At 49.7% G+C, this 23,947-nt stretch overlaps 11 protein-coding genes across 11 annotated transcripts; 4 read left to right on the top strand and 7 right to left on the bottom strand.

Annotated features, from left to right (window-relative positions):
* Positions 1-1,645: 1,645 nt before the first annotated feature.
* N7473_009665 (caspase family protein) lies at positions 1,646-3,276 on the top strand (the record flags this gene model as incomplete). The annotated part of the gene is made up of 4 exons (XM_057155604.1): positions 1,646-2,003; positions 2,077-2,878; positions 3,026-3,195; positions 3,251-3,276. 4 exons carry the CDS (start codon positions 1,646-1,648, stop codon positions 3,274-3,276), a joined length of 1,356 nt encoding a protein of 451 aa, XP_057006734.1.
* A 1,716-nt stretch (positions 3,277-4,992) lies between these two features.
* N7473_009664 (uncharacterized protein) lies at positions 4,993-5,607 on the top strand (the record flags this gene model as incomplete). The annotated part of the gene is made up of 1 exon (XM_057155603.1): positions 4,993-5,607. The coding sequence occupies one exon, from the start codon at positions 4,993-4,995 to the stop codon at positions 5,605-5,607; it is 615 nt and encodes a 204-aa protein (XP_057006733.1).
* A 2,092-nt stretch (positions 5,608-7,699) lies between these two features.
* Positions 7,700-9,824, bottom strand: N7473_009663 (sugar porter family MFS transporter; the record flags this gene model as incomplete). Its single annotated transcript, XM_057155602.1, has 10 exons — positions 7,700-7,896; positions 7,952-8,017; positions 8,083-8,147; positions 8,204-8,316; positions 8,385-8,907; positions 8,960-9,161; positions 9,220-9,266; positions 9,327-9,582; positions 9,632-9,683; positions 9,750-9,824. 10 exons carry the CDS (start codon positions 9,822-9,824, stop codon positions 7,700-7,702), a joined length of 1,596 nt encoding a protein of 531 aa, XP_057006732.1.
* A 925-nt stretch (positions 9,825-10,749) lies between these two features.
* N7473_009662 (SDR family NAD(P)-dependent oxidoreductase) lies at positions 10,750-11,829 on the bottom strand (the record flags this gene model as incomplete). Its single annotated transcript, XM_057155601.1, has 3 exons — positions 10,750-11,268; positions 11,332-11,616; positions 11,680-11,829. 3 exons carry the CDS (start codon positions 11,827-11,829, stop codon positions 10,750-10,752), a joined length of 954 nt encoding a protein of 317 aa, XP_057006731.1.
* Positions 11,830-12,384: 555 nt separating this feature from the next.
* N7473_009661 (uncharacterized protein) lies at positions 12,385-13,596 on the bottom strand (the record flags this gene model as incomplete). Its single annotated transcript, XM_057155600.1, has 4 exons — positions 12,385-12,445; positions 12,506-13,028; positions 13,087-13,292; positions 13,319-13,596. 4 exons carry the CDS (start codon positions 13,594-13,596, stop codon positions 12,385-12,387), a joined length of 1,068 nt encoding a protein of 355 aa, XP_057006730.1.
* Positions 13,597-14,368: 772 nt separating this feature from the next.
* Positions 14,369-15,814, bottom strand: N7473_009660 (M20 family metallopeptidase; the record flags this gene model as incomplete). The annotated part of the gene is made up of 4 exons (XM_057155599.1): positions 14,369-14,895; positions 14,967-15,139; positions 15,210-15,601; positions 15,656-15,814. Coding segments are annotated over 4 exons (1,251 nt in total), but the record flags the coding sequence as incomplete, so codon positions are not given.
* A 214-nt stretch (positions 15,815-16,028) lies between these two features.
* N7473_009659 (putative general amidase) lies at positions 16,029-17,766 on the top strand (the record flags this gene model as incomplete). Its single annotated transcript, XM_057155598.1, has 3 exons — positions 16,029-17,447; positions 17,513-17,597; positions 17,651-17,766. 3 exons carry the CDS (start codon positions 16,029-16,031, stop codon positions 17,764-17,766), a joined length of 1,620 nt encoding a protein of 539 aa, XP_057006728.1.
* A 34-nt stretch (positions 17,767-17,800) lies between these two features.
* On the bottom strand, positions 17,801-19,218 carry N7473_009658 (Zn(II)2Cys6 transcription factor; the record flags this gene model as incomplete). Its single annotated transcript, XM_057155597.1, has 3 exons — positions 17,801-18,583; positions 18,655-19,109; positions 19,158-19,218. The coding sequence occupies 3 exons, from the start codon at positions 19,216-19,218 to the stop codon at positions 17,801-17,803; spliced, it is 1,299 nt and encodes a 432-aa protein (XP_057006727.1).
* A 426-nt stretch (positions 19,219-19,644) lies between these two features.
* N7473_009657 (uncharacterized protein) lies at positions 19,645-20,454 on the top strand (the record flags this gene model as incomplete). Its single annotated transcript, XM_057155596.1, has 2 exons — positions 19,645-20,067; positions 20,149-20,454. 2 exons carry the CDS (start codon positions 19,645-19,647, stop codon positions 20,452-20,454), a joined length of 729 nt encoding a protein of 242 aa, XP_057006726.1.
* Positions 20,455-21,032: 578 nt separating this feature from the next.
* Positions 21,033-21,515, bottom strand: N7473_009656 (uncharacterized protein; the record flags this gene model as incomplete). The annotated part of the gene is made up of 1 exon (XM_057155595.1): positions 21,033-21,515. One exon carries the CDS (start codon positions 21,513-21,515, stop codon positions 21,033-21,035), a length of 483 nt encoding a protein of 160 aa, XP_057006725.1.
* A 1,178-nt stretch (positions 21,516-22,693) lies between these two features.
* Positions 22,694-23,883, bottom strand: N7473_009655 (elongation of very long chain fatty acids protein; the record flags this gene model as incomplete). The annotated part of the gene is made up of 2 exons (XM_057155594.1): positions 22,694-23,101; positions 23,155-23,883. The coding sequence occupies 2 exons, from the start codon at positions 23,881-23,883 to the stop codon at positions 22,694-22,696; spliced, it is 1,137 nt and encodes a 378-aa protein (XP_057006724.1).
* Between the last annotated feature and the right edge of the window lie 64 nt (positions 23,884-23,947).

Below are 23,947 nucleotides of genomic sequence, written 5' to 3'. Positions count from 1 at the left end.
AATGGGCCCGATAAAAAAAGTTGAGGAGGTGAGGCTCCAAGCTTCACGATGGACCCAGCGATAGTATTACTATCATACCGAGGGGGCGATAGGCTGACGAAGGATCCAGGGATGATAGGATCACTCATAGACTAATTGGACTTTAGACTCGGGACTAGGTAGTACTAAGAGGGGCCTTAGCCGCCCAAATAATCCCAAATTCATTCATTTTAAGCCTCACATCTGCTGGAATTTTCCCCCTTCACGCCCTTTGCATGCGTAGAGAATTCTGCTATTGGCGGGCAGGCGGCTGATACTGCCTGTTTCTTCCATCCAATCCCATCCGATCAAAAGTGGTCAATCCTCTCTAGATTGTTCAGACTGTTAAGCAGAGCCGCATCCCCCCCCCCCCAATCGCGGTGTGGTGACGGAGTCCCGTTAGCTCACTTCTCCTCCCGCAAGCCCCCAATTGGGTCCCACCGTCATCGTATTGCAGGATACTACATCTCCGCATCTTCGCAAATCATGACTCCAGGTGACCCCAAGAGCCTCATCTTGTCTCACTGTGACTGATGCGATCGATACAGACCTTGAAATAATCCCCTCAATCCTCGTTCCCACTCGGACATATAGACTCGCGATTCGCGACCGGGACCCGCATGGATCGCCCATGCAGAGGCCCCTGTCGAACCGGCCATGGATGATGGGACCCCTCCGAAGCCGGACTCGTGTGATGGTGTTGCAGCATATTGACGATTCACCTGATGGTTGATTCCAGAGTTTGCGAGTCTCACAGGTCAGAGGGTCGGGATCAGAGTTTCAGTGTCCTGTTTCACCAAGCTGGTGGTACTGCGCACTAGGAACGGGGACTGGGATTTGCCAAGGAGCTGCGCCATTCCCCGCACTTTTGCCACTTTCTAGCAGCTGGGCATGAGCGGTCACACAGTAAGAAGTAGTACAAGATCCATCTTGGTACACCCTGCCAATTCTGGGCTGAGTACGTGTCCCGAGTCACCGAATGGGGCATGACATCGCATGGCCTCGCAGGGTTTACCTCATCGAAGACTGGGAAATGCGTCTATTCTCAGGTAAGAAAGAGGTACGAATGTGATCACGTCAGCAGTAATCCAGTCCAAGTCACCTGACACATGAGACTACGAGGCTGAGTACTGTCTGTCCATTGTCAAACAACACAAATCAACTAAACTAACCAAACCCAGCAAAACTATCAAATCTGCCGAGTCTCCCTCGAATGATGTTGCCTGCGGCCCTGCAGCCCTACGGGACCAAAAAGGTGGAGTTCCGGCAAGTCGGCCTGGTTCCATGGACGGGTTAAACGGCATGATGATGGACTGCGAATCGGAGATGGTTGACCTCCATAGGGCACAACGGTCGCTCTTGCGTACCTGAGCTTCCATCCTCTGTTTTTGTCTTCCGTTCTTCTTCCTCTGCAATTATAGATTCAGCTCGCTCGGACTCACTACGGAACTTTCTCCCGTCTGTGAGCCTGTGAGGATCTACGAGACCCACCAGTCAGCCAGCCCGCCTCAATACCTGTCTGGCCTGAAAAAAAAAATCCCGTGTCCGTCATCACGTCCATCTTTGTTTGCCCTGGCAGAATAAGAATCACAATCGCCAATTCTTCCAGGACAGCTGCTTTCTTACCATGTATTACCCTCCTCCTGGACCACCTCCGCCGGGGCCTCCGCCGGGGCCTCCTCCTCCATGGGGGTATCAACAACCTCCTCCCCAATGGCCGCAATCCCCGCACCCCCCGCCTCAGCCCTATCACCAGCAGCCACCGCGGCCGCCGCAGCCCAACTACCGACAACATCGCCAGCGTCCATCCTATTCGGGTCCCCCGCCAGGAGCTTATCCGGGAGCATCACCCTATGGCCACACTCCTTCACCACAGCCTCCTTATGGACACGCACCGTCTCCGCAGCCGCCCTATGGCCAGCACCATACGCCATCTCCCCAGCCGGGACATCGCCTGAACTTGAGTGTGAGCAGTCAGGGTACAGGTAAACCACCATCTTTCTCAGCACCACCTCTCACGCCCTCGTTGTATCCCAAACACTAACCATGACACGATAGGACCACGCTCCAATTCTCCGAATCTGCCACCCAGGCCTCCACAGAACCTTCAGCAGTTCGGCCATGGTGCACCATCTAGTTACCAGTTCCAGTACTCGGCTTGTACCGGACGGCGGAAAGCCCTGCTCATTGGCATCAACTATTTTGGCCAGGCTAATAAGTTGAATGGATGTATCAATGATGTCACTAATATGTCCATCTTCTTGCACGAGCGCTTTGGGTATCGGCGCGAAGATATGGTCATTCTTACTGACGACCAGCGCAACCCCATGAGTATTCCGACCAAGAACAATATCCTTCGCGCCATGCACTGGTTGGTCAAGGATGCCCAACCTCATGACTCCCTCTTCATCCACTTCTCCGGCCATGGTGGTCGTACCCCCGATCTCGATGGTGATGAGGATGACGGGTTCGACGATGTGATCTACCCGGTGGACTATCAATCTGCTGGACATATTGTCGACGACGACATGCACGCTATCATGGTGCGGCCTCTGCGACCCGGTGTACGACTGACGGCCATCTTCGACTCCTGCCACTCCGGCACGGCCCTGGATCTGCCATACGTATACTCGACCCAAGGCATCTTGAAGGAACCCAACCTGGCGAAGGAGGCCGCGCAAGACTTGTTCACGGTATTCACTGCGTATGGACAAGGAGATCTATCCAGTATGGCAAGCACTGCCATTGGGTTCTTCAAGAAAGCAGCAAACGGAGGCCAGGCGCGGGAACGGACCCTCCAGACCAAAACCTCGCCGGCCGATGTGGTCATGTTCTCCGGATCCAAGGACACTCAGACATCGTAAGTGTGAACCCGTTTGATGGGGAGGAAGAAGAAAAGAAACAAATAACTTCCGAGGAAATGTTTTGTTCTTCTCACATCGTCCCCTCCCCCCTTGATCTCATTTCCCCTCTCCGATTCGACCGGACTAACCGACAATCATCGCAGAGCGGACACCTTCCAGGACGGCCAGGCCAGGGGTGCCTTGAGCTGGGCCTTTATTAAATCGCTGCAACAATGGCCCCAGCAGAGTTACCTGCAGTTGCTCAACACCATTCGGGCGGAACTCGATGGAAAATATACCCAGAAGCCACAGCTAAGCTGCAGCCATCCCCTTGGTAAGTTGATCTGCGGTACTACTGAATGCAACTCCCGAGCTGACTCGTGCGGCAGATGTCAATCTCCGCTTTGTGATGTGATGTGATGCAATGTCGATCACGCCACCTGTTTTTCTCCAATCGTTTAGCCTATTGTTCATGTACATACATATCTTTGCATCTTTGTGCCTAGCTACTTTCCGAGAAATGAGCCCACGATGTCATGTCGCTGATTCTATTGATCCATTGTGATCCGCCTACTTCCGCTGACCCAGCTCTGGGGTACCTCTCCTGGTGATTCATCCTGTTCATTGTCAGACAAACCCTTCTGATCGAGGGCATACCCATCTACCCCTGCCAGTTCCTCTCGCCAGCCACCAAACCCCTTTTGCACCCTTTCTCAGATCTGGGGGGGAGAACCGAGTCCTCCATATCCACCGTGTAATGGGATTACCGGGCGGCAGTCTCCCTTTGATCCAACACCCCTCTCCATGGGCCTCGTGTGCCGCAATGCGTGGCTGTGGTTTGTCAGGCCCCCGTGCCCGTCCACTTGGAGCATCTCCACCGGGTTACAATCGCAGGGTCAAAATGGATCAACAGCTTCTCATACCCGAGACACACAAGTCCCGTGGCCCCAACCAACACCAACTTCACCCAAGTATGTAAAAAAAGAACAGGAAAACCAGCCAACCGATTTCTCCATGGCCAGCATCAAAATGACAGTAGAGTCTTGACTGGTCATCCATTTTCTTCACGGTCGGCTGCAGCCCTTGCGCCTCACCCGCAGCAAATAATTGCGTTGGCGCTGAACGGGCTTCGTTCGGATTTTTCCAAGGTTCTCTAATCGCGCGAGGCTGCCCCCTGAGCGGGAATCGGTCCAATGAGAATCTCACGTCAGAAGATCCTGGTGGGAACCCGTGGATACATCCACAGTTCTTTTACATTATTTTTTCCTTCTTTACGATTCCCCTCCGATGAGAGAACTTTTTGGGTCCAACAGCTCGGTTCCCCGGTTGCGCTGCTTTTCCACGTCGTCAACCGCGTAGAGCTGTTTCAGGTGTCAAAGTCACCACGAAGAAAGACAAAGAGAGGATGGGGTGGCCAGTGCCGCGTCACCGAATGGGCGGATGAACACAAAGCAAAGACCACCATGATGTGTCAGATCCAAGACAATCCTATGGACACTGAAATAATGGTGTATGCCTGTATGGAATGATGATATGATCTGATACGGAGCATCTCTCGCTCGGACGGGAAAAAAAAGTGGACTCGGACCGATCCCAACCCAGCATCACCAGAATCTGCGTTTGTGGACGACCAGTCAACGAACGTACCCAGCTCATCAGTTCCTGTTCCCTCCAAAACAGACAACAGTCGAACCATGATTCTCAAATGAAGCGAATGCATTGATACTCCACAAGGATTCGCAGTCACCCGCTTCATCATGGAGGGGCATATGAAACATGAGATTACAGTCATCTATGTGTTACACGGGGCCCGGCGCTTGTAGCTTGGGAACTAAAGCGCTGAATGTCTTTGATCCACTTTTTCGTTGCTAGTCTTTTTCGGAATGCGATGCTCAGCTTTTGCGATGGCGTCTTTTTCTTTCTTTCTTTCTTTCTTTCTTTCTTTCTTTCTTTCTTTCTTTCTTTCTTTCTTTCTTTCTTTCTTTCTACTCCTCTCTTTTGACCTGGAACTTTCCCTCCTTCGATCTTCCCCCTGCTCCCTGCGCTTCCTCAAACAGAGACCACCCCGCAGCTTTATCCCTTCCTACATACTCCCTATACATATACAAGGCGGGCTAGTCACTTCCTAGCCATGTTGACATCATCCTCCGCCACGAGCAGCACCTACTCCTCGTCCGCCGCTTCCTCAGACCCTCATCTCCCATATCAAAACCACCAGCCCATGTCCACCCTCTCTCTAGGCTCCCAACATCCACGCCGCACCCCAATGCCCGTCAAATATCCACGCTTCTACTCCTCACCACTAGACGACGGTCTCGAAACACCGCTCCAAGTCTACGGCTACGAACAGCGCGAACCATCCATCTACGAAAAACCCAAACTATTCCGCCGCGTCTCACACGCCCTCGACGATATCAAGGAAGACTTCTCGCTGAACCTGGATCCCGCCCGCTCAACAGCCAACAAGATCAAGCGTCGCTCCACTATTCTACTAGACGCTAACTTTGGCGCATCTCCGCGCCCGGAAACTGCGGATGGTCCTATGCCTCCGCGCTCGCGGCCGATGTCTATCTTGTCGGTTTCCATGCCGCAACGCGGTTTGAGTCGGAGGCTTAGTCGGCGATTGTCGATTTTCTCGACGAGGAGTAAGATTGCAACCGGTTCGAAGTCGGCGAGTATTTCGTCGCCGAATTTGATTGGGTCGTCGACGCAGTATGCGACTGGTAGTCAGACGAGTTTCATCTAAGAAGTGCGCACGATTTGGGGATTTGATGACGATTTGAATGAAACATAAAAGAAGAGACCGGAATAATACAAGAGACAGCGAGGAGGATCATCATACATATCGACTGAATGCCGCGCGGGCATGCGATCGGTTTCTCATGGAAGGAGGGGTGTTTCGGAGCATTGGTTCTTTCTTCACCTTTTGGGAAACGGCGTTTTACATCATGCCATGATATAATTGGGGTTGGGGGTCTTTTTCGTTTTCATGTTTTACATATTGTTTGTGCTATTTGTGTTGCGCACGCCTCATCGTTTAATGGTTTATTTACCATCTAATCCTGCGAACTTGAAAAGGTTTATTGTATTTACATCTAACTGGAACTGTCTTACATTGACATTGACATTGACGCTGATATTTTACTTCGGCATAGCTTGGCGTTGGAGGTAAATTTATTTTTGATTCTTATTGTCACCTCTTCGCCGAGTATATTTGATCATCAGCATTGTTTTCTAGTCGCATCATTCTAATCTGTAAGTCCAACCAGCCTCTAGTTCGAGTATTTACGTTAATGATCACCTCCTGTTAAACGGTCGTTCGATCCAATCGCCTCGAAACGCCACATGCGGCCACCAACGCGCCAGGCGCGCCCCCAAAGTTTCAAGCCAACCAGTAGGTTCAACCAAGGTGGATCCACGTGCGTCAGCAAACGCCAACACCTGCATCTAAAAATAAAGCTAGACGGAAGACGCAACCATGCAACCAAACCATCTGCTAGTGCTGGTGTTAGCCACATTAACAATGTGGCTGGGATTGGGTTTAGAATTGGTGTTATAATTTCCGTTCCTGCATCGACCTGACGTGTTTCAGAATAGGAGTTGACTTCCAATCGCTTATTCTCTTGCAGTGTTTTGATGGTTGCCTAGATAGGTATATTTTTAAAGAAGGACTCGTGCAGCAGTTCGTGGCTATGGTCGAGCTTTGTTTTACTTATCGTGAAACATGCATGGACGGATGGCCGGCTAGGTCAAGCTTTGGGTCGGGTTCGTTTAGTGGCGTTGATATGTGTCCGAGTATTACCGAGGTTGGGTGTGGCAATGGGGATAGAGATGAGAATGCGTGGATTGCATAGACCTGCAATTTGCTGGGTCGAATGAGACCAAAAAATCTATCTATCGTATCCATTCAGTTTAGACATCGGGATGGTGGGTTCTTAGGCCTCCCATTCCAAGCGACCAAGTCTCTAAGAAGTCAGAACAATACGTTATCTTCTCCTTCGAATACTTCCTGAGACACCCCGCTTTTTTCGGAGGAGAGTAGTTTCCCCGGGATTTCCTCAATTGCATTGCCTGGAGTGACATCTTAAGATAGATTGCATAGCCTTTGTTCTGAAAACCATACTGTGGGCACAGAATTGATGCCAGGATCTCAAACCAACTTGAGCAATATATATTGTCCAGATTTACCTCTTTGATATCATGACCAGTGCTATTAGGTACATTTGTCACCTTATCTTACGACAACATTTTCATAACTGACCAAGCACTTTTCTCTTCCGATCTCTCTACCCCTCTTCCAAGAATACACTAGCAACTAGGCCCCCGTAAAACGGTAGATCAACGTTCCCTTCCGCGTCATCCGTGGCTCCACCTCTACGACCCGATATGTCTCGGACTGGGGGCTATCAGTGGTCTAGTGACGGTGATTGGTGCCTGTCTTTGTTCTTGCTTTTTGCCTTCGAAGATTGTGCTTAGTTTGAGAGACAGAAGAATGACATGGGGGAATTGGTACGGATAATAGATTAACGAAATGGCTGTCTCTCTGGGATTGGCGAATGTTTGTCCCGAAGCTACCTCCTAGTGGCCGCTTAGTGAGCGGAAGAATGATTCCAAATACTATTTAGAGTAAATTCACAGGTATTTAGTGCAAGGATTGATGCGCACTGATATTGTAGAGCAGACACCAAGTTTCAATTTCTCCGGCCTCATTTATACATCTCAATAAATTGAGTAATCTGACTTGGACGTTGCGAGGAGCCCGATGGCTTGATCTCTATGAATTTCCTAATTATCTTGCCTCGAAGCGATACCAAATCGGATCCTACGTCCCATGTTCTTTACTTCACGTTATCCTCCACGTGCTGTGCTGCTACCAACCGAATTCCTTTGCTAGCAGTAGTTCTCTCAAGCTCCTCGTCCTCGCGGTCGATGTACTTTTGAGGTCGTTTTCTGCAAATGGCATCGGCGTCGATTGTCACTATTAAGGACGGATTAGAGTGATAATATGCGTCGATATCCTCGAGACTCCGATTAGCTAGATAAAGTGTTAGTGCCAACCATAGTTAATTCAATGTTTGGCATTGTGTTACCTGTCTCTGGGTACAGGAAGTATAGCACTGGAAGGAACAGAGCGTTCGTCACCGTCCATACAATCCCTGTCATGATGGTTTCATCAGTACACATTCAAGGTAAAGATAGATTAAGAGATAGGAGCGCCCACAGAACTTCCAGCCAAGGCTTTGTATACCAATTGGCGTGATCTCGACAATGACAAAGTTTGTGATCCTTGGTTCCGTGTCAACACTGATGGGTGAGAATCGTTTTGTGCAATGGAGTTATACCAGTCGGTCGCTGTCGCTACCGCGGCGCCCTTTGTTCTCATAGGCAAGGAGTTTATCTCGGTCGGATATAGCCAGGGAACACCTAGCATTCCAATACCAAAGCTCCCATGGAACTTTGAACAATTTTCCGTCAGTGATGTTTACCAGAATGGAGGGAGCCGAGCTCGTGCCATAGACTGACCAAAAAGAAGAAAGCGACCGAAGCAGATCCCCAGGCCTTGCCATTACTCGAAGTCTCCGCAAACCGCAACAGAATGGTGATAATCAGGAAACACAAGAACTGGCCAAATGTCGACAGAATCATCAAGCCACGACGACCCATACGCTCAACTAAAAGCACCGCGAGCCCGGAAAAGATCAAGTATGAGATGGCATTACAAGCCGTGAGCAGACGTGCCATGCTCTCCTTAAGACCGACTGACTTTTCCAGGACTGTCGGGAGATAGTAGGACATGATGTTGATACCGCCAAACTGCTGCATGAACTGGGTGCCTGCACCGAGAAGCAACCGTCGCAGGGTTTTCGTGTGATGATCTCTTTTCTTTAGAAGGTCGCGCCACCGCACCGAGTTCTCATGCTCGTAGCGAATGGTAAAATCAATTTCGTTGCGCTGGGCAATGACAAAAGGATCATCGATGGACTTGCCTTCTAGACAGCTAATCACCTCGACAGCTTTATCTTCTTTTCCGTGAGCTAGAAGCCAACTGTAGAACATAAGTTGGGGATCTAGACGATGATGATATTCAACATACTAACCGAGGAGATTCCGGAAGCCAAGGTACGGTAGACCACAGTATGAAGAAAAAGAAGAATTGAAATGCAAGCGGGAATCGCCACGCAACGGCGCCTCCAGCAAATGAAAGTCCATAGTTTATCCAATTGACGATGCAATAGCCTGCGATATTCATCATCATGTCGAGGATCACCAGCTTGCCACGCCATTTTAGCTGGGATGTTTCTGGAAATATCATAAGCGGGGCTGCTCTTCAAACCGTGAACCAGGGCAAAGATAGTACCTGTCTGCCAAACTGGAGCTGTCGCTGTATTGACACCATTTCCAATACTACACATGTCAAGGAATCAGCCTGAGCTTTCGTGAATAATGATCGTTAAGAGCACTTACCCCACAATAATTCGACCCACGAACATCTGCGGCAGACTGTACGACGTCGCCTGAAGAATGGCACCAACAGCCATGATGGTCGTGCCCACCATGATTGCTCTTTTCCGTCCAAGGCGCTCACCCACTGTAAAAGCGAGAATGGCCCCGAAGAAACAACCGACATCGTAGATGGCGGTTACAGTGGAAAGTGTCTTGGTCTTGGCTGGGCCGACGAGATCATGGAGTTCGAGGAAGTTCTGTGTGATAACAACGCCACCTTGGTTCAAGTAAGCAGCGTTCTCGTCGGAGCTTGGAGGGTGATTCACTGAAAACGCCTTGATCGTAACCGAATAAAGTCATATCAGTTGCGCAAGCAACCTAGACTCATGGAAGAAAATGATTAGCATATAATTTTGCGGAATAAGGTCAACGAGAGGAGCGAACTGTGACCCAGAAAGTAAGCCATCCTCCAGTCAGCCCAAAATAGGGCTGATTCTTCTTTTCCATCGCAAGTGCCATATTAGAATAGTGTTAGTTGGTAAAAAAGAGCCTCAATCTGATAAGGAGCATACTAGACGCGGTTGCATTAACAGGCCTGTTCAGGAAGTACGAAACCTTGAAGTCAAGAGTGGGACCATGCATCTTAAGTGTAAAAGCCATAGCAAGCGAGAACAAGAAGCGAGCTATGCAATCATTCCGGCTAAATGCGAGGTCGGCGTCCCTCCGAAGTCCGGGGAAAATCGTGCGGGGGAAAAGTCCACAGGTAATATTTGAGCGAGTCGGGGTTGCGAAAGAGGATGATTTGCGGCTGGCAAAGACAGCTCAGCAGGCTAGATGCAGCATAGATCAACATAATCTACAGATTATTGGCCGGTGCGCCGATCATTTACTATTTACCCGAGCGTGGGGGAGGAGAAGTGCCGATGGATGTTTACTTCATCTTAGCATACTTCTTTTGGTGGGGGGTCCGGGGGTCACTTCCTCAAATCTGCCGATCTAGTCCCCGTTCGTCCTACCCTGTGCAGTGAGGTTTCATAAGTTTGAAGCTATGGCCAAGTTTCAGAATCATCTTATCAGTCACACGTTGAATGATAGACTCAAAGATAATCTACATAAGTTATCAAGAAGGACGATTGAAAAGGCCTTTAGAAAGACCTCTCAAAAACCAGGAAGTGGAAGCATATCTATTAGGTGATTTCTCTGGTCTCTAGACTCAAAATTTGAACTACCACTGTAAAGTGTGTTAATGTCGTTGAATAGGATACTTCTATGTCGATTAAGTGGACAGACATCATGTGAGACTTGGATACCGTACTAGAAGGATGATATTATCGGAGATTCGATACGAGGAGAATCTCTCTCTACCAATAGAATTATACTTGTGAAGACCAGTGTGATATCTAGCTTCTTGAATAAGATTCTGACGACTATTCTTCCGCTGTAATTATTTCCCTTTGGGGCTCTGCAGATAATGTGATCTCTGTTTCCGTCCTTCGACAACGACACCAGGGAGACCAAACTTCCCCCTCAACCCGAATATCAGGAGATCGCCATCCTTTATTTCCTCCTTTCTGCTCTCCAGCTCCTCTACATTCCAGTTTGCCGCAACGTATCGGCCGGTTAAGAACTTCTTGTCACCCGTAGCCAGCCACACCGCAACGCCTCCAGACAGTTCCGGAGTATCATGTAAGTATCCGGCAAGGTATGGCACACCATGTCCCATATCCGTCGGCACAAGACCTGGATCCAGACTCACAGCAGTAATCTCGGGATTTTCCTGAGTGAGATATGCTGTGAACTTGCACAATGCTATCTTGGAAGGAGAGTAGGAGCTCATGCCAGGTGGGAATCCCTGTGCAGCCATCGAGGCTACATTGACGATAGTTCTAGAGGTCGAGGGGGTGTCTCGAATGGTTTTCAGGAAAGCTTGAGACATGAGGAAGGTTCCCTTAACGTTGACTTCCTGCAGCGATTGATAAATTTTAGTTGGTGAATCATGACTGGTCCCCCTTTTCGATCAACGAACCTGGGTTCTCCACCATGAACCAATGTCGACATCAATGATGGTATCAAGAGGGTTGATGTAGCCAGCATTGTTTATGAGGACATGGGGAGCTCCAAATCGGGCAACAATGTCTTCAAACGCTTTGGTCACACCAGTCGCATCGGTGATATCGAGAGGGATTGACAGAACTTTCGTTTTGGCATTGATCCTGTTGACAAGCTTCTCTGTCTCGGCCAAGTCATCAACTGATCGCCCAATCAGCACGATGGCAGAAGCATTTGCGTGAGCGAATGAAGCCGCGAAGCCCTAGGAGGCTGTTAGCCAAACTGACAAGTACTTCACCGTATCTTGATATGTAGTCAAGCTTACTAGCTTGCCGATTCCACGGGAAGCACCGGTGACGATAATGACCTTTCCAGCTTGGGAAAGCTCAGGACGACGGGGATCAATGGCAAGATAGACATCGCGGTGGGCCTTTTGTGTGAAAGAGAAGGCTTTCAGCTCAGCGTCGACATCCATTTCGAAGGACGCCATCGGGTGTTATACTGGGAACGGAAACTCAGGGTATGGTAGGTTTGTGAGATGCAAAGAAATAAAATAAGAGGAGAAAATGCAGGGGAGTAAGGTCGGTTTATAAGGCTCGCCCTCATTTCTGACCTTTCCACCCTAATTAATGTGGGCGGGACTGGACTGTGAGGACAGCCAGTCACCAATCACCGTGGGGCCCAATTTGGTTGACCAAGTGCCGCCTGGTCAAACGTGCTATGTGGCAAAGCAGATATCGACAAGCTTTATGATAATGAAGTCAAAGAAATTATTCTTCTGAGAATGCATGGAGGCATGAACATGAAATTAGAACCACCTTACTCTCAGCTTTTGCAATGGTTGCTCACCCCGACCTAGAATGGCCAATTGACCGTGAGTTCCATCGAATTATTGCAATCCCAGGTATCTTTTGATATTCACGGCATAATAATATAACCGCGGATGAGGTTTAATCAACTTGAAGCCACATTTAAAAACCAAGAGCCCAAAGCGCCAGGCAACTTGTACATGCCGTGCTCATCTTCCAAGTCACGGAGATTTCACGCTGATCCAATCATATTCTTCACAGAGAAGAAGACCAAACCCATCCCTGGGAATGAGTCACCAGATTAGTGATTTAAAAAGAAGCCAATATATGAGGAAAGTATACCACAAGACATATTGACAGCCAGGAATCTCCCAGTCGGTCGGATCCTCCATGAGAAGGATCTCTCGGGGTACACTCGACTCGTCCTCTCGAGACCGGATCCTGTTTTGCCACTGTAAATAGACACGCAGACACACTAACCAAAATACTCCCAGTCCGAACCCAGCCAGACTAGCTGTGATGCCTCTGTTATACCGCGGAGCCTCGTCTACGCTGGAAAATTGCGGTCCGACAATATTGCCCACACAGTACATCACTAGGACACAAGCGTTTACCACTGCCCGCTTGGTAAATTCTCGAACATTGCTGGTGACTAATGACAGCCCGAGGGGCATATTGGCTGCAAAGGCTAGACTGAGACAGAAGCCTGCCATGCGACCGGGTTGGATACTGGCATCGAGTGCATACTTAAGAGCCATACCAGTCAGGCTGATCAAAGTGAGCACTATCATTGTGATGGTGCGCATATTGGGAAGCCACAAGCAAAGGGCAGAGCTCAGGATCACAAATCCTAGCTCTGCGGCTCCTGTCGGCATTTGAATCAATAGAGCATCGAGACCTTTATACCCGAAGCCTTGGATGACTAGTGACCCAAATGCCAGTGAGCCCTCCGTTTTCAATGTTGACACAAAATGTGTACAGCGACAAGAACCACGTCGCCGGATCGCGCAGGGCTTCAATAACCTGAGACATTTGAAAGGTACCCTTGAAGCCCGCCTGACCGTCTGCAATGAGGCGATGGACGGCGACATCACGTTTGAGCTCAGCCAGAAGGTAGTGGATGGTGTGTCTGGGAGTAAGAAGAACATGACACACCCCCATAGCGCAGTGATGGCACCGAAGATAAGAAACAAGTATCGCCAAGCTGCGAGTCCGCTATCACTGTGTCCGATAGCGTAGGTGAGCAAGCCCCCCAACATCGAGGCCATGTCGTTATCCAGAAACCATATCCCGTAGCGAAGGGGCTGCTCACGCCTCGTGTACCACATACCCGTCACCAGAGAGAATCCTGGAGCGACAGCTGCCTCGAAGGCTCCGAGCAGGAAACGAGTGATCATCAGGCCGGTGAAGTTGTCACAGGCTGCATGGCACATGAGGACCGCAGCCCAGGCAATTATGAACGAAGAACACAGTTACGGTTAGTGTTGAGAGCTCATAAACATGATCATCAAGCGGGTTAAAATATGCTTACACTGTACCACCTAGGTACTTGCCAATGGGTAAGCGCACGGAAAGGAACATGGTCGGATACGACCAGAAGATATATCCAAAGTAAAAGATAGAAGCAGTCCATGAGAATTGCGACCCATGCAAATTATTGTCTTGCAGCATCCCAAGAAGACTGCATAGCTGAGCGTCTGTTTGTCCAGGAACTGCAGAAAGTAGCAGAAGCCGAGCAAGGGTAGCAGGATCCAATCCACCTTTCGGCACACCTGGTGTGAGCCTTCTGCCAGGTCCTGGTCGATAACGCCTTCCTGCGACTCTGCTGATTTCAGATCCTTGAATGGAATCATGACAGGTTTGCCGGGACTGGTGGTAAGTGTCGTTGTGAAAAGTACAACTTTGGCTAAATTCTCTTCGCAAGAAAAAAAAAATAGTGCATGATAGGGGGAGGGATCACGGCGATAGTACCTTTATGTTTCTCACCTCCTATCTCCGTCTCTAGTAGCCCTTTATCGTTTCTCAACTCAAAAGAGACTTTAACTTTGGGGTCCTATCCCAGAACGCTGGGGAAGATCCACATTGATAGTACGTCTCGGCTAGTCTCCACCACGCCATTGCGGGCGCAATTCTCGTTGATTGGCTAGAGTTTCAACTAGATTATCTTTGTAGTTAGTAGTAGGGACAGGAAGCGGGAATTCGGCACTAGATTCCGCTCTGTATAAAACTATCTACGGTCCATCGTTTCGGCAAATGCGAGGCGGCCATTCCGTAAAATTCATCATCCACCAGCAACCGCCATCCAGTCATCGCCATTGCCTTTCCAGCCGTAATCATTCTCTGATGAGCCTGGTCCGTTCCAGCTGCCGCAGTAAACTGCCGCGTATGGCACTTGGCTCCATCAAGCACCGGAATTCCAATGAGACCGTGGAGAGCAGGAACGATCTGAGACACGTTGCCTTGGTCGGTGGAGCCGGTCATGAGAAGCTCATCGCGGGCCAGAATTGGTTCTCCCAGATTCTTCATACACTCCTGGAAGCTTTCGCACAGGGGTGGGTTCACGACTAAGTCGGCATAGATCTGACTTTCCTCTACCTCCACAGTACATCCAGTGGCGAAGGCACCTGCCTCTAGACATTTTCTCACACGCTCTCCCAGGGTTCGCGCCCCGTTCATCGTTCGGCTGCGGATGGTGTACTTGGTGCAAGTAAGTTCGGGGATGGCGTTAGTCACTGTGGCGCTTTAATGATTGCTCCGTGAATCCGCTCATCTGGACCGATCTGTTGACGGAGCATTGAGATACCGTTATAGGCCATGACAAGAGCATCGAGGGCGTTTCTCCCTTCCCAGGGATTAGCAGCCGCATGGGCGCTGACGCCGTGGTATGTTGCTATAATATCGTAGCAGGAGATGGAAGATCGGCCTGCGATGCCAATAACTTGGTCTTTGGCAAACTCTTCCTCGGCCATCGGGTTCCTAAAAAGTCAATTAGTTTATCCTCTAAGTTGGGATTCATACACCCCGCACAGAGGGCTAGGGGTCTTACACCATCAAAGAAGCATCCACATTTCCATATGCCCCCGCTCGGATCAAATCAATTTTACCGCCACCATCTTCTTCGGCTGGTGTGCCTAGAAGCTGAGCTTGACCGGGCAGACCAAATTTACCGATAACATATGCCAGAGCCACGAACCCGGTGACGCTAGCTGTAGCAATCAGGTTGTGCCCACAAGCATGTCCGAGATCGGGAAGGGCGTCATATTCCGCGTTAAAATTCACGCATCGACCACTATCGTTGCCAGCTTTGGCTGTGGCTTCAAATGCGGTAGAGAGGCCATAGGCGTGCCGAGTAACAGGAATGTCCAGCGACTCAAGAAAGTTGCAGATGCGTTCATGGGCATTGGATTCCTTGTATGCCAATTCGGGCGTTTCAAAGATCTATTATAGGTATTGGCAAATTATCAGAAAGCTTTGCCAAATGTGAACACTCACCTGTTGGTTAAGCGCACGTAGAGGCTGTGCCAAATCGGCAATGTAGTTCTCGATGGCCGCTTGGACCTGATCTTTGGTTGTAACCTTCTTGTCATTCTTTCCATTTGCGCGCGAAATGCAAGCCTCTTTTATATTGGTCCGATAAGTACGGGTATGTTTGAGAGCTAGCCCGATTCGAGCGAGTCGATGCCGAAGATGCTACAGTCACGGCGCAAAAACACGCGATTGGCTGCGACTCCTCACTGTGACCCCACATGATGTATATCGCGGTGTATAAAGAACAACAGCCCAGCGTTCTTGATTCAGACTTACAATTACACTTCAAGCTTCTGCATTTTGGAATCTGATACTCTTTCATCCTTCGTGCATCACAATGACTGTCTTAACATGGCAAGGAAAAGTCGCCACCAAACAGGCTGAGGCCTGGGCCAAAATCCCCTCTGAATGGCGTCTCTCCACAGATATCCTCCAACAGGTGGAAAATGGCAAGCTCGATGTTCTCGACGTTCCTGCACAGTGTGGCATTCTCAGCGACCAGGAGCTCAAGATTACCGAGATCCCTGATGCGACGGCTCTCAAAGACAAGCTTGCCGCTGGAGAACTCAGTGCTGTCGAGGTGACCACGGCGTTCTGCAAGCGCGCTGCTATCGCGCAGCAGGTGACGTCCTGCCTGACGGAGACTATGTTTCAACAGGCGCTTATCAGAGCGCAAGAGTTGGATGCGCATCTCCAGACCACGGGGAAGCCAATTGGCCCGCTGCATGGCGTCCCGATCAGTTTGAAGGAGACCTTCAACATTGAGGGCGTCCCAACTTCCCTGGGGTACGTGTCCTTCTTGGATCGTCCCCCGGTCAGCCAGAGTTCAGCCTTGGTAGAGATCCTCTTGAAGGCCGGAGCTGTGTTGTACGTAAAGACCAATGTTCCGCAGACCATGATGACCGCCGACTCGCACAACAACGTTTTCGGCCGTGTATTGAACCCGAACCGCCGCAACCTGACGGCCGGTGGCAGCAGTGGAGGCGAAGGCGCTCTCGTGGCCATGCGCGGATCTCTCCTAGGCATCGGCACAGATATTGCCGGGTCAATCCGAATTCCAGCTTTGTGCTGCGGCACCGTGGGCTTCAAGCCGAGTGCTGGCCGAGTGCCATATGGTGGGCAGACAAGTGCCGGTCGCCCAGGCATGACAGGCATCCTCCCAGTTGCCGGACCACTGTGCCACTCAGTGCGGGATGCGGAGATGCTCCTGCGAGTCGTTTTTGACGCTCCGGCTGATGACAAGGATGATATGGCACTTGGGTTTCCCTGGATTGAGCCGAACAAACAGGCCGCGAAGAAACTCAGAATCGGAATCTTGCCCGAGGATGCCCGAGTACCATTGCACCCAAGCATGCAGCGAAGCTTGAGCAAAGCCGTGGAAAAGCTCACCGGGGCCGGTCATCAACTCGTCGATCTCTCGGAACAAATCAAATTCATAGCTGATGCAGCGGATGTCTCATTCCGCTTCTTCCGCATCGATCCTGACCAGACACAGGTGCAACACATCCGAAATGCAGACGAGCCATTCATCCCATCGCTTCGATTCACATACGATCTAGATGCCAAGGGTCCCGAGCCGACTCTTCGCGACTTGTTTGACTTGAATGTTGCGAAGGCAGAATTTGCGGCCAAAATGCGCCTCGTCTTCCTCGAAAATGACCTCGATGTTATCATTGGGCCCGGGTACCAAGCAACTGCTGTGCCTCACGATACATTCGGAGTGCCTAATTATACAGTGCTTGCAAATCTGGTTGATGTAAGATCTGCTCCCAATCACATATAATCACATGAATCAGCATGGGCACTAAATACAGAGTATAGTATCCCGCATGTGTGATTCCCTTTGGCCGGTCATGCAAGACCGATGACGCCGAGTTCGTGCGAAACGTGAATTATATTCCGCCCTGTGAGTACCTCATCCCAGTACAGAAGTGCTGTTGCTAATGCCGATTCCACCAGATCTTCCTGAAGAAGTCGAGGGTGCTCCATGCCACGTGCAACTGATTGGCCGTCGGCAGAAGGATGAAGCCTTGGTGCAACACGCGCGGATCGTGGAGGATGTCTTGCTCAAGTGAGCCGTTAATTGCATGAGATAGTTTCAGCTTTCAATCAACCTGTTCCCATCAATAAATGCAGCCTTTGTAGTAGAAGAGTCTCTTGGTTGTCCTTTGGCGTCGCCCAGATGGTCTTCAGCCGACCTCTTAATCGCACAGCTTGTCCACGTCCCCTTCGAGCCCATGGGTCAATAATATTGTCGATCATGCACTGCTCATCTTCAGACAATGCAGTCGTGCCGAGAATAGCCACGGGCCACAGCGAGTAGCTTAGTAGATATTTCTGAACATCCAAAGTCTCCAAAGTAGACATTCCTTTTTGAAAGAGAGCCCTTATCTCGGTGGTTCGCTGTATGACTGTTCGCGTATAATCGACTTTCAACAAGAGGATTTGTGCAGTATGTACGTAAAGACTCTTCATAAGGTCGTCCATAGCGCCGACACGTTGGTATTGCAATAGTTCGGCCTGAAGACGTGTCCAAGTTTGCCGCTCAACTGAAAACAACGGTCGTGATAACCTGGCGAGGCGGGTCACTTCTGCGATCATGATGAAGAACTGGTAGGATTCTTCCAGGATAAACGGCGGAACATCTTGTAGCGTATCGGCCTGTGCCTTGGTTAAACAATGAGGAATGTTCCCAGCGGCTAGGTCCAGAGAAGGATCCAATAGCATCATGAGCGTGCTGTGGTACAGAAAAGACTCGGCACATGTGCGTTCAAAGACGGCATCGGGTTCGAACAAAGATTTTGTGGCTTTCCCCTGATGTCGCCGAGAAAGCAACACGCCGGCTGCCTTCGCATGCAGCCCGATACTTGGAGGTGCATCTGATCGGAGATTCTTTCCATGCTTTAGCATTTAAATTTCACGTATAAAATACCGAATACCGAAGGAAAACGGTAAATACTCACTTCGAATACGCATAGAAGAATAGTTGTAGCCAAAATACCGTCTTCGTTACCCGCATCGGTTGCATCAGCCAGGTGCTCCTGCAAACTGTGGAGCGAATAGAGGTAGCGATCCATCACCAGCGTTTCCCTGCCGAGATCAAGCGCTGCGATGGCCAGCATGATCGCCATCAATGGAGAAAATTCATGGGCCAAATGCAGCATGTACGATTGATCAATATACTCAGACGGGCACTGGGGCCGAACCAGCCGTGGCATCACAGCCGTGGCGAAATGGACGTATAACCCCTGATGTTCGTCAGCTACGGTCGAAGGCTGGCTCTTCCATTGCCGGGCTTCACGTCGTCGGCCATCGACGGGCTGATTCATCCTCGTAGGCCATGTGCATGTGGCGTCATTGTCAGTGCATCGACGGCATCTTGGTCGATGCTCATCGCACTTCTTTCTGCGTTGGCGACCTGTTTGGGTCAGTGAATGGGACTGCTGGACAAGAACTCCCTACTGACACTGTAGACAGCCGGTGCGGGTACGAACCCGGGCATTAGATTCGGGGAGCGATGCTGTCATCGATTGACTCAGGTGGTTGGTCGGATAATTAGCCAAGTCAAGGGAAATTCGATGGCAAAGATGGAATGGAGCACTTCCCCGCGATCCGAGCTAAAAGCGGAGGGGTCGTGACCCACTTTCCCCGAAATCATTACATACGAGACGCTGAATTTTGTATTCACGATTGGGGTTGATGTACATGATGCATGGAGATACCCCAAACGGTAGTTCCGAATACTGGGCTACGTTGATATACTTCCTTTTAGGGTACTGGTTTATAGTTGACTCCAGGATGCCGCGGTTCCCCGGACGTATGTATCTAGCATCAACATGACATCATATGAAAGCTCATCGGACGCCCGTAAGAACGTAGAATCAAATCAATTACAATCATTCCCAACATTTTATCAACAGGCAAGGAAGACAGCCAACGAAATCCGATCAAACATGACAGACACCAATTCCACAACTCCCACTCACCACTCTCCATTAAACAGCCACGACAGCGCAAGCCCCTCGAACAGCCTAGCCTCAACAGAATCCATTGATCCCGCATTGCTAGACGAAGAAGAAAATCCGCTGGAAGAAGGCATTGCCGATAATGTCATCGCACCATCAAAGCAGTCATACGCCATTGGCGGAGGAGGATACAACGCGCTAAAGACACACAAGGGCCAACTCTACTCCGGTATGGCGGTTGGCGGTTCTCATACCTGGAACTACGACCCGGGCACATGGAAAGAAACCAAAGAAAAACCCGATCTATGGCGAATCGACTATCAGACCAATAAGCGACGAGCTCGCAACGCACCGAAAGGCAGCGGAGCGCCCGTAGGCACGGAGTATCACTGGTTAATCGTGGGACATCAGGTGAGAAACACAAGCCTCGATAACCCAGGAGGAAGTATAGGAGCCAAGTGAGCATGTTAATCTAACAATCCCTATGATAAGCACGTGCGAAAAATCGACGCAAACACTTACGAGACCCATTTGACGGGTGCCAAGTATAAGTTGGCACACAAGTCAGCTACAACAGGGTCCTGGTCCATTCCGACGGTGCGGGGTCAACGAGAACGGGAAATTGAGTTACTCGAAGATGCACAGCGTCGTGTACAAGGATTGCCGCCAGTACTCGCAAGTGAAAAGGTCAAGGTTGAGCGGCGGGAGAAAGGTCAACAGAGCCTCGATACTTTGTTTGGTAAAGCTAGTCGGGGCAAGAAAGAGATTCCCGAGGTTAAAAAGAGGAAAAGAGTGTAATCTTTCCAAATTAGGTAATTGTAAGCTGGATTCGAAATTGAAGATGATCGTCATCCATTCTCCACCGAGTCCTGCGTAATAATGAGAAAACGGGGGAGATCATTCCTCCGCACGATGAGAGAACTATATCCGCTTTTAAAGCTACCTAAAGACTCATGGGAGATCTTGACACACTTGGACCTACAAGATTGTCCCTGTGATAGCGAAAATGAAAGGTAAAGTTCATGGTTTGCGAGAGTATCGGTGGTATAAGGCCCGAAATCGAATAGGAGTATAAGAGCCAATTAAAAACGCCCTCGGTTATATAAACGCCAAAAACAAAAGACAGGACAAAATGCATCGTGGGGTAACGCGATCCCAATATTGCTGGTACCCGCGAAGCGCTGCCAATTCAACCCCAAGAGAGAACCCCACATGAGATGGACGCCGGAGGAAACCAAGACAATTCCACCAAGCACGGAGCCAGTCCGCAGCCATTAAAAGAGGAGTGCACACGCTCATTGCACTTCACGTTGATACCTCTTCCAGGGACCTGCCCTCGTTGCCAGTCGCTGAATATAATTGACGAATGTCTGAACTTAAAGAGTCACGCTTTCGAGATCGCGCATGACGATAGACATCTGAGCCCGCTTGGCTGCTTCGGCGACCAAACTGAAATCCTGGAGGAAGGGCGCTGTGGCTGTAGGTCCCCCCAGGCCAGTTATTTGGTGGGGGTAGTCGCCAGCAGCCTGATTTGCAGGTAGTACCTCTGATCTTGGTACAGACTCCTTCATGCCTTGAGAAGCGATTGGCAAGCCCGAGGAGCAAGCCGGATCAGAGAAATTCTGTGCCAGAGGTTGTGTCTGCGACATGGCGGACTGTGTAGTATAGGCCGAGGCAGGTTGGAGGGGTGTCGCAAAGGCAGGGTTGAGGGGTTTCGCAGGGAGACTGAAGGGATTTGAAGGTTGTTCTACCGTGCCGGTAAAGTTGGTGGAATTACCAAGGGTCGTGGAGGAGGAGGAGAAGGTGGAAGACTGGGCGGGGGTCTGGGGAGCATGGGCAGGTCGCAAGGTAGTATCCATGTTGCCCTAGAGAGAAAAACGACGTTCTTAAGCCGGAAGGTAGCGCGCGATGACCTAGATGCAACGGGAAAATGTAGGATCAAGGAATCCCCGAATATCGGATGGAAGTCACTATAAATGAAGGGATCGTAGCGTCACGACTCCACGAATGACGATAACGGTGATAGCGTCGGCAGGGAACCGGGATCAGCGAGCAGGGAAACCGTCGGCCAAGAAATATTGCGGGGAGTAGATTCCAGATCGCTTAGAGAGTGACGGTCTGGAGCGGGGGAGAAGAGGTAAGGCGGAGGTGAGGAGATAGAGAAAGAAGGGAGAGAAGAAGACGAGGAATCTCACCTGGAAGAAAGGAGGAAAGCGCCGAGTTGCTATCTGGCGTGATTGTGATTGCCCCATCCACCAAATGGAAAAAAAGAGCAGCGATTCCGTTCCAGTCGATCCCGACAATTACCCGCTATGTATCATTACCGTATCTCCACTCGGTCCCCCACGCGGAGTTGCCCTGTCCCAGTGGCAAATTACCGTACTACGTGACACTGCCTCGGCCTAAGTCACGTGATGGGCACATGTATATCGCCTTCAAGGGCTTTACTCAAGATACATATCTTCATGGCTGACCGTATTCTAGTATAAAACTCTACTTATATGTAAATACATTAGTTAGCAAGAAGAATTCTGATGATTTATTAAAGTATAAATAACTTACCAAACAACCGTTACTAACATCTCATGCTCTACTGAGTTATCTGCTCTTCTCAGCGTATGAGAGTATCTCATGGGAGGGAGAGGTTCTGCATTTGAAGTTCCGGATGGAGAATCACATGATGGTATGGAATCCTCCACGATGGAGGTTGAGCAGGAATTGAGGTAGGAAGATGCGATAATAGTCTTACTGAAATTCAGTCTAGTTTACTAGCTAAGGGAGGTATATAATAGGATCGCACAGTATACTCAGCAATATAGTGAAAATGTGATGAAAGAAAATGCCATCGGCATAGGGGTTGAAACGGGGTTTAAAGCCCTCAATATAGACCGAAAGAGATTGAGACCAGCTGTACAGCAGAATATGTTTTGAGAAACAAAATCTCGGTGTCAATTTTGACCGTATTATTGTGCTACATATACATCCACACTTTTGTTTAAACTCATCAACCCTTCCTCCCTTGAGATTTTGTTCGCTACTAATCGAGCTTCCTAGCACGCTTGGCATATGAACGACTGAAAAAGGAGACGAAAAGGTAAACCAAGGGAACCAGGTACGCCAGAGTCAAAAACAGCGCAACTGTCTGCCCGCTATTCCATAGACAAGGGGTTGCCTGGACCTCGAAAACAGACCCAGCAACGGGCACAGAAGCAGCGGCATCAGAATGGCTATTTATGGCCGACTGAAATCTGCTATGGTTGTATTTCATGAGGCGCCCCCCTTCTAGATTGAGAACTTGACTTGTGGCAATGTCGTATCCAATGAAGAGATAGCAGATGGCGATGGCTGCACCGAGAAGAAATTGGCCAATTTGCAAAGTTGTCAAAGATCTCTTGATTGAGACGGGCACCCGAAGGCCCAATGCCGTCATTGAAAAATAAGTATACTAAATTTATCTTATTAGCTATCATATTCAGTTGCACCGAGAGGATTGCGTACCATCAAAGTATGAATTGCGGCATTGAGGAAAACACCAATAAGAGCAGGGGGTGATGCATATCGGACACTTGCCCACGCACAGAGCATGACGCCGGCATGGTGGTATGTTTGAAGGAATGAGCTTTGTTTTCCTTTTGCGAGGATAATGAAAGTATCAACGACTTCATAAAACTTGGATATGTAGAATAACCATGAGAGATAACCAGCACCGGCAGTCCAGATGTGATTTGAATGGTCCACAAAGGTCTCTGGCATGCTGCCCAGCATGTCAGAGCGTTCAAGATAGCCAAATTCACCCGTTGGAGCGATTTCACAGATTGTGTTCGCAAAACGAGCGCCAAAGTTCGGATCTGACATCGATGGCCAACAATTCCAAAGCACGAAGCAGAGACCAGCCAAAGTCCATGCTGAGTAGATAGCAAGGAGGAGGTTATGAAGTATCACCAAGAGATTGAAAGGTGCGGTTGTAGCAAATGCCCAAGGTCGGTTTCCTCGGGTCTTATTCAAGTTGTTGAGGAGAACGACAGTCATGACATAGACGGAGGCGATTGTCAAAGGTATTTTCACGTCTGCAGCATAATGGATGACAGAGGGAATCTCAATCGGGCGTATCCATGTTGCTTTAGCCTGTTTCGAGGGAAAAGCTACTTGCATGGCGTCACCAGGAGGCCAATCGAAGACCTGACGAGGAGGAAACCGGAAATGCACGAAGAGATTTGGAATAGACATTTTAAAAAGATAACAAAAACCACGTCAAAGTCTCAGAACAATGAATCCCTCGCAGGGATTCTTT

Source organism: Penicillium subrubescens (genome assembly GCF_028828155.1).
Source record: "Penicillium subrubescens strain IBT 31985 chromosome Unknown utg000006l_segment0_segment0, whole genome shotgun sequence".
NCBI lineage: Eukaryota > Fungi > Ascomycota > Eurotiomycetes > Eurotiales > Aspergillaceae > Penicillium > Penicillium subrubescens.
The sequence above is the reverse complement of the archived record's forward strand: the minus strand, read 5'-3'. Positions and strand labels throughout refer to the sequence as shown.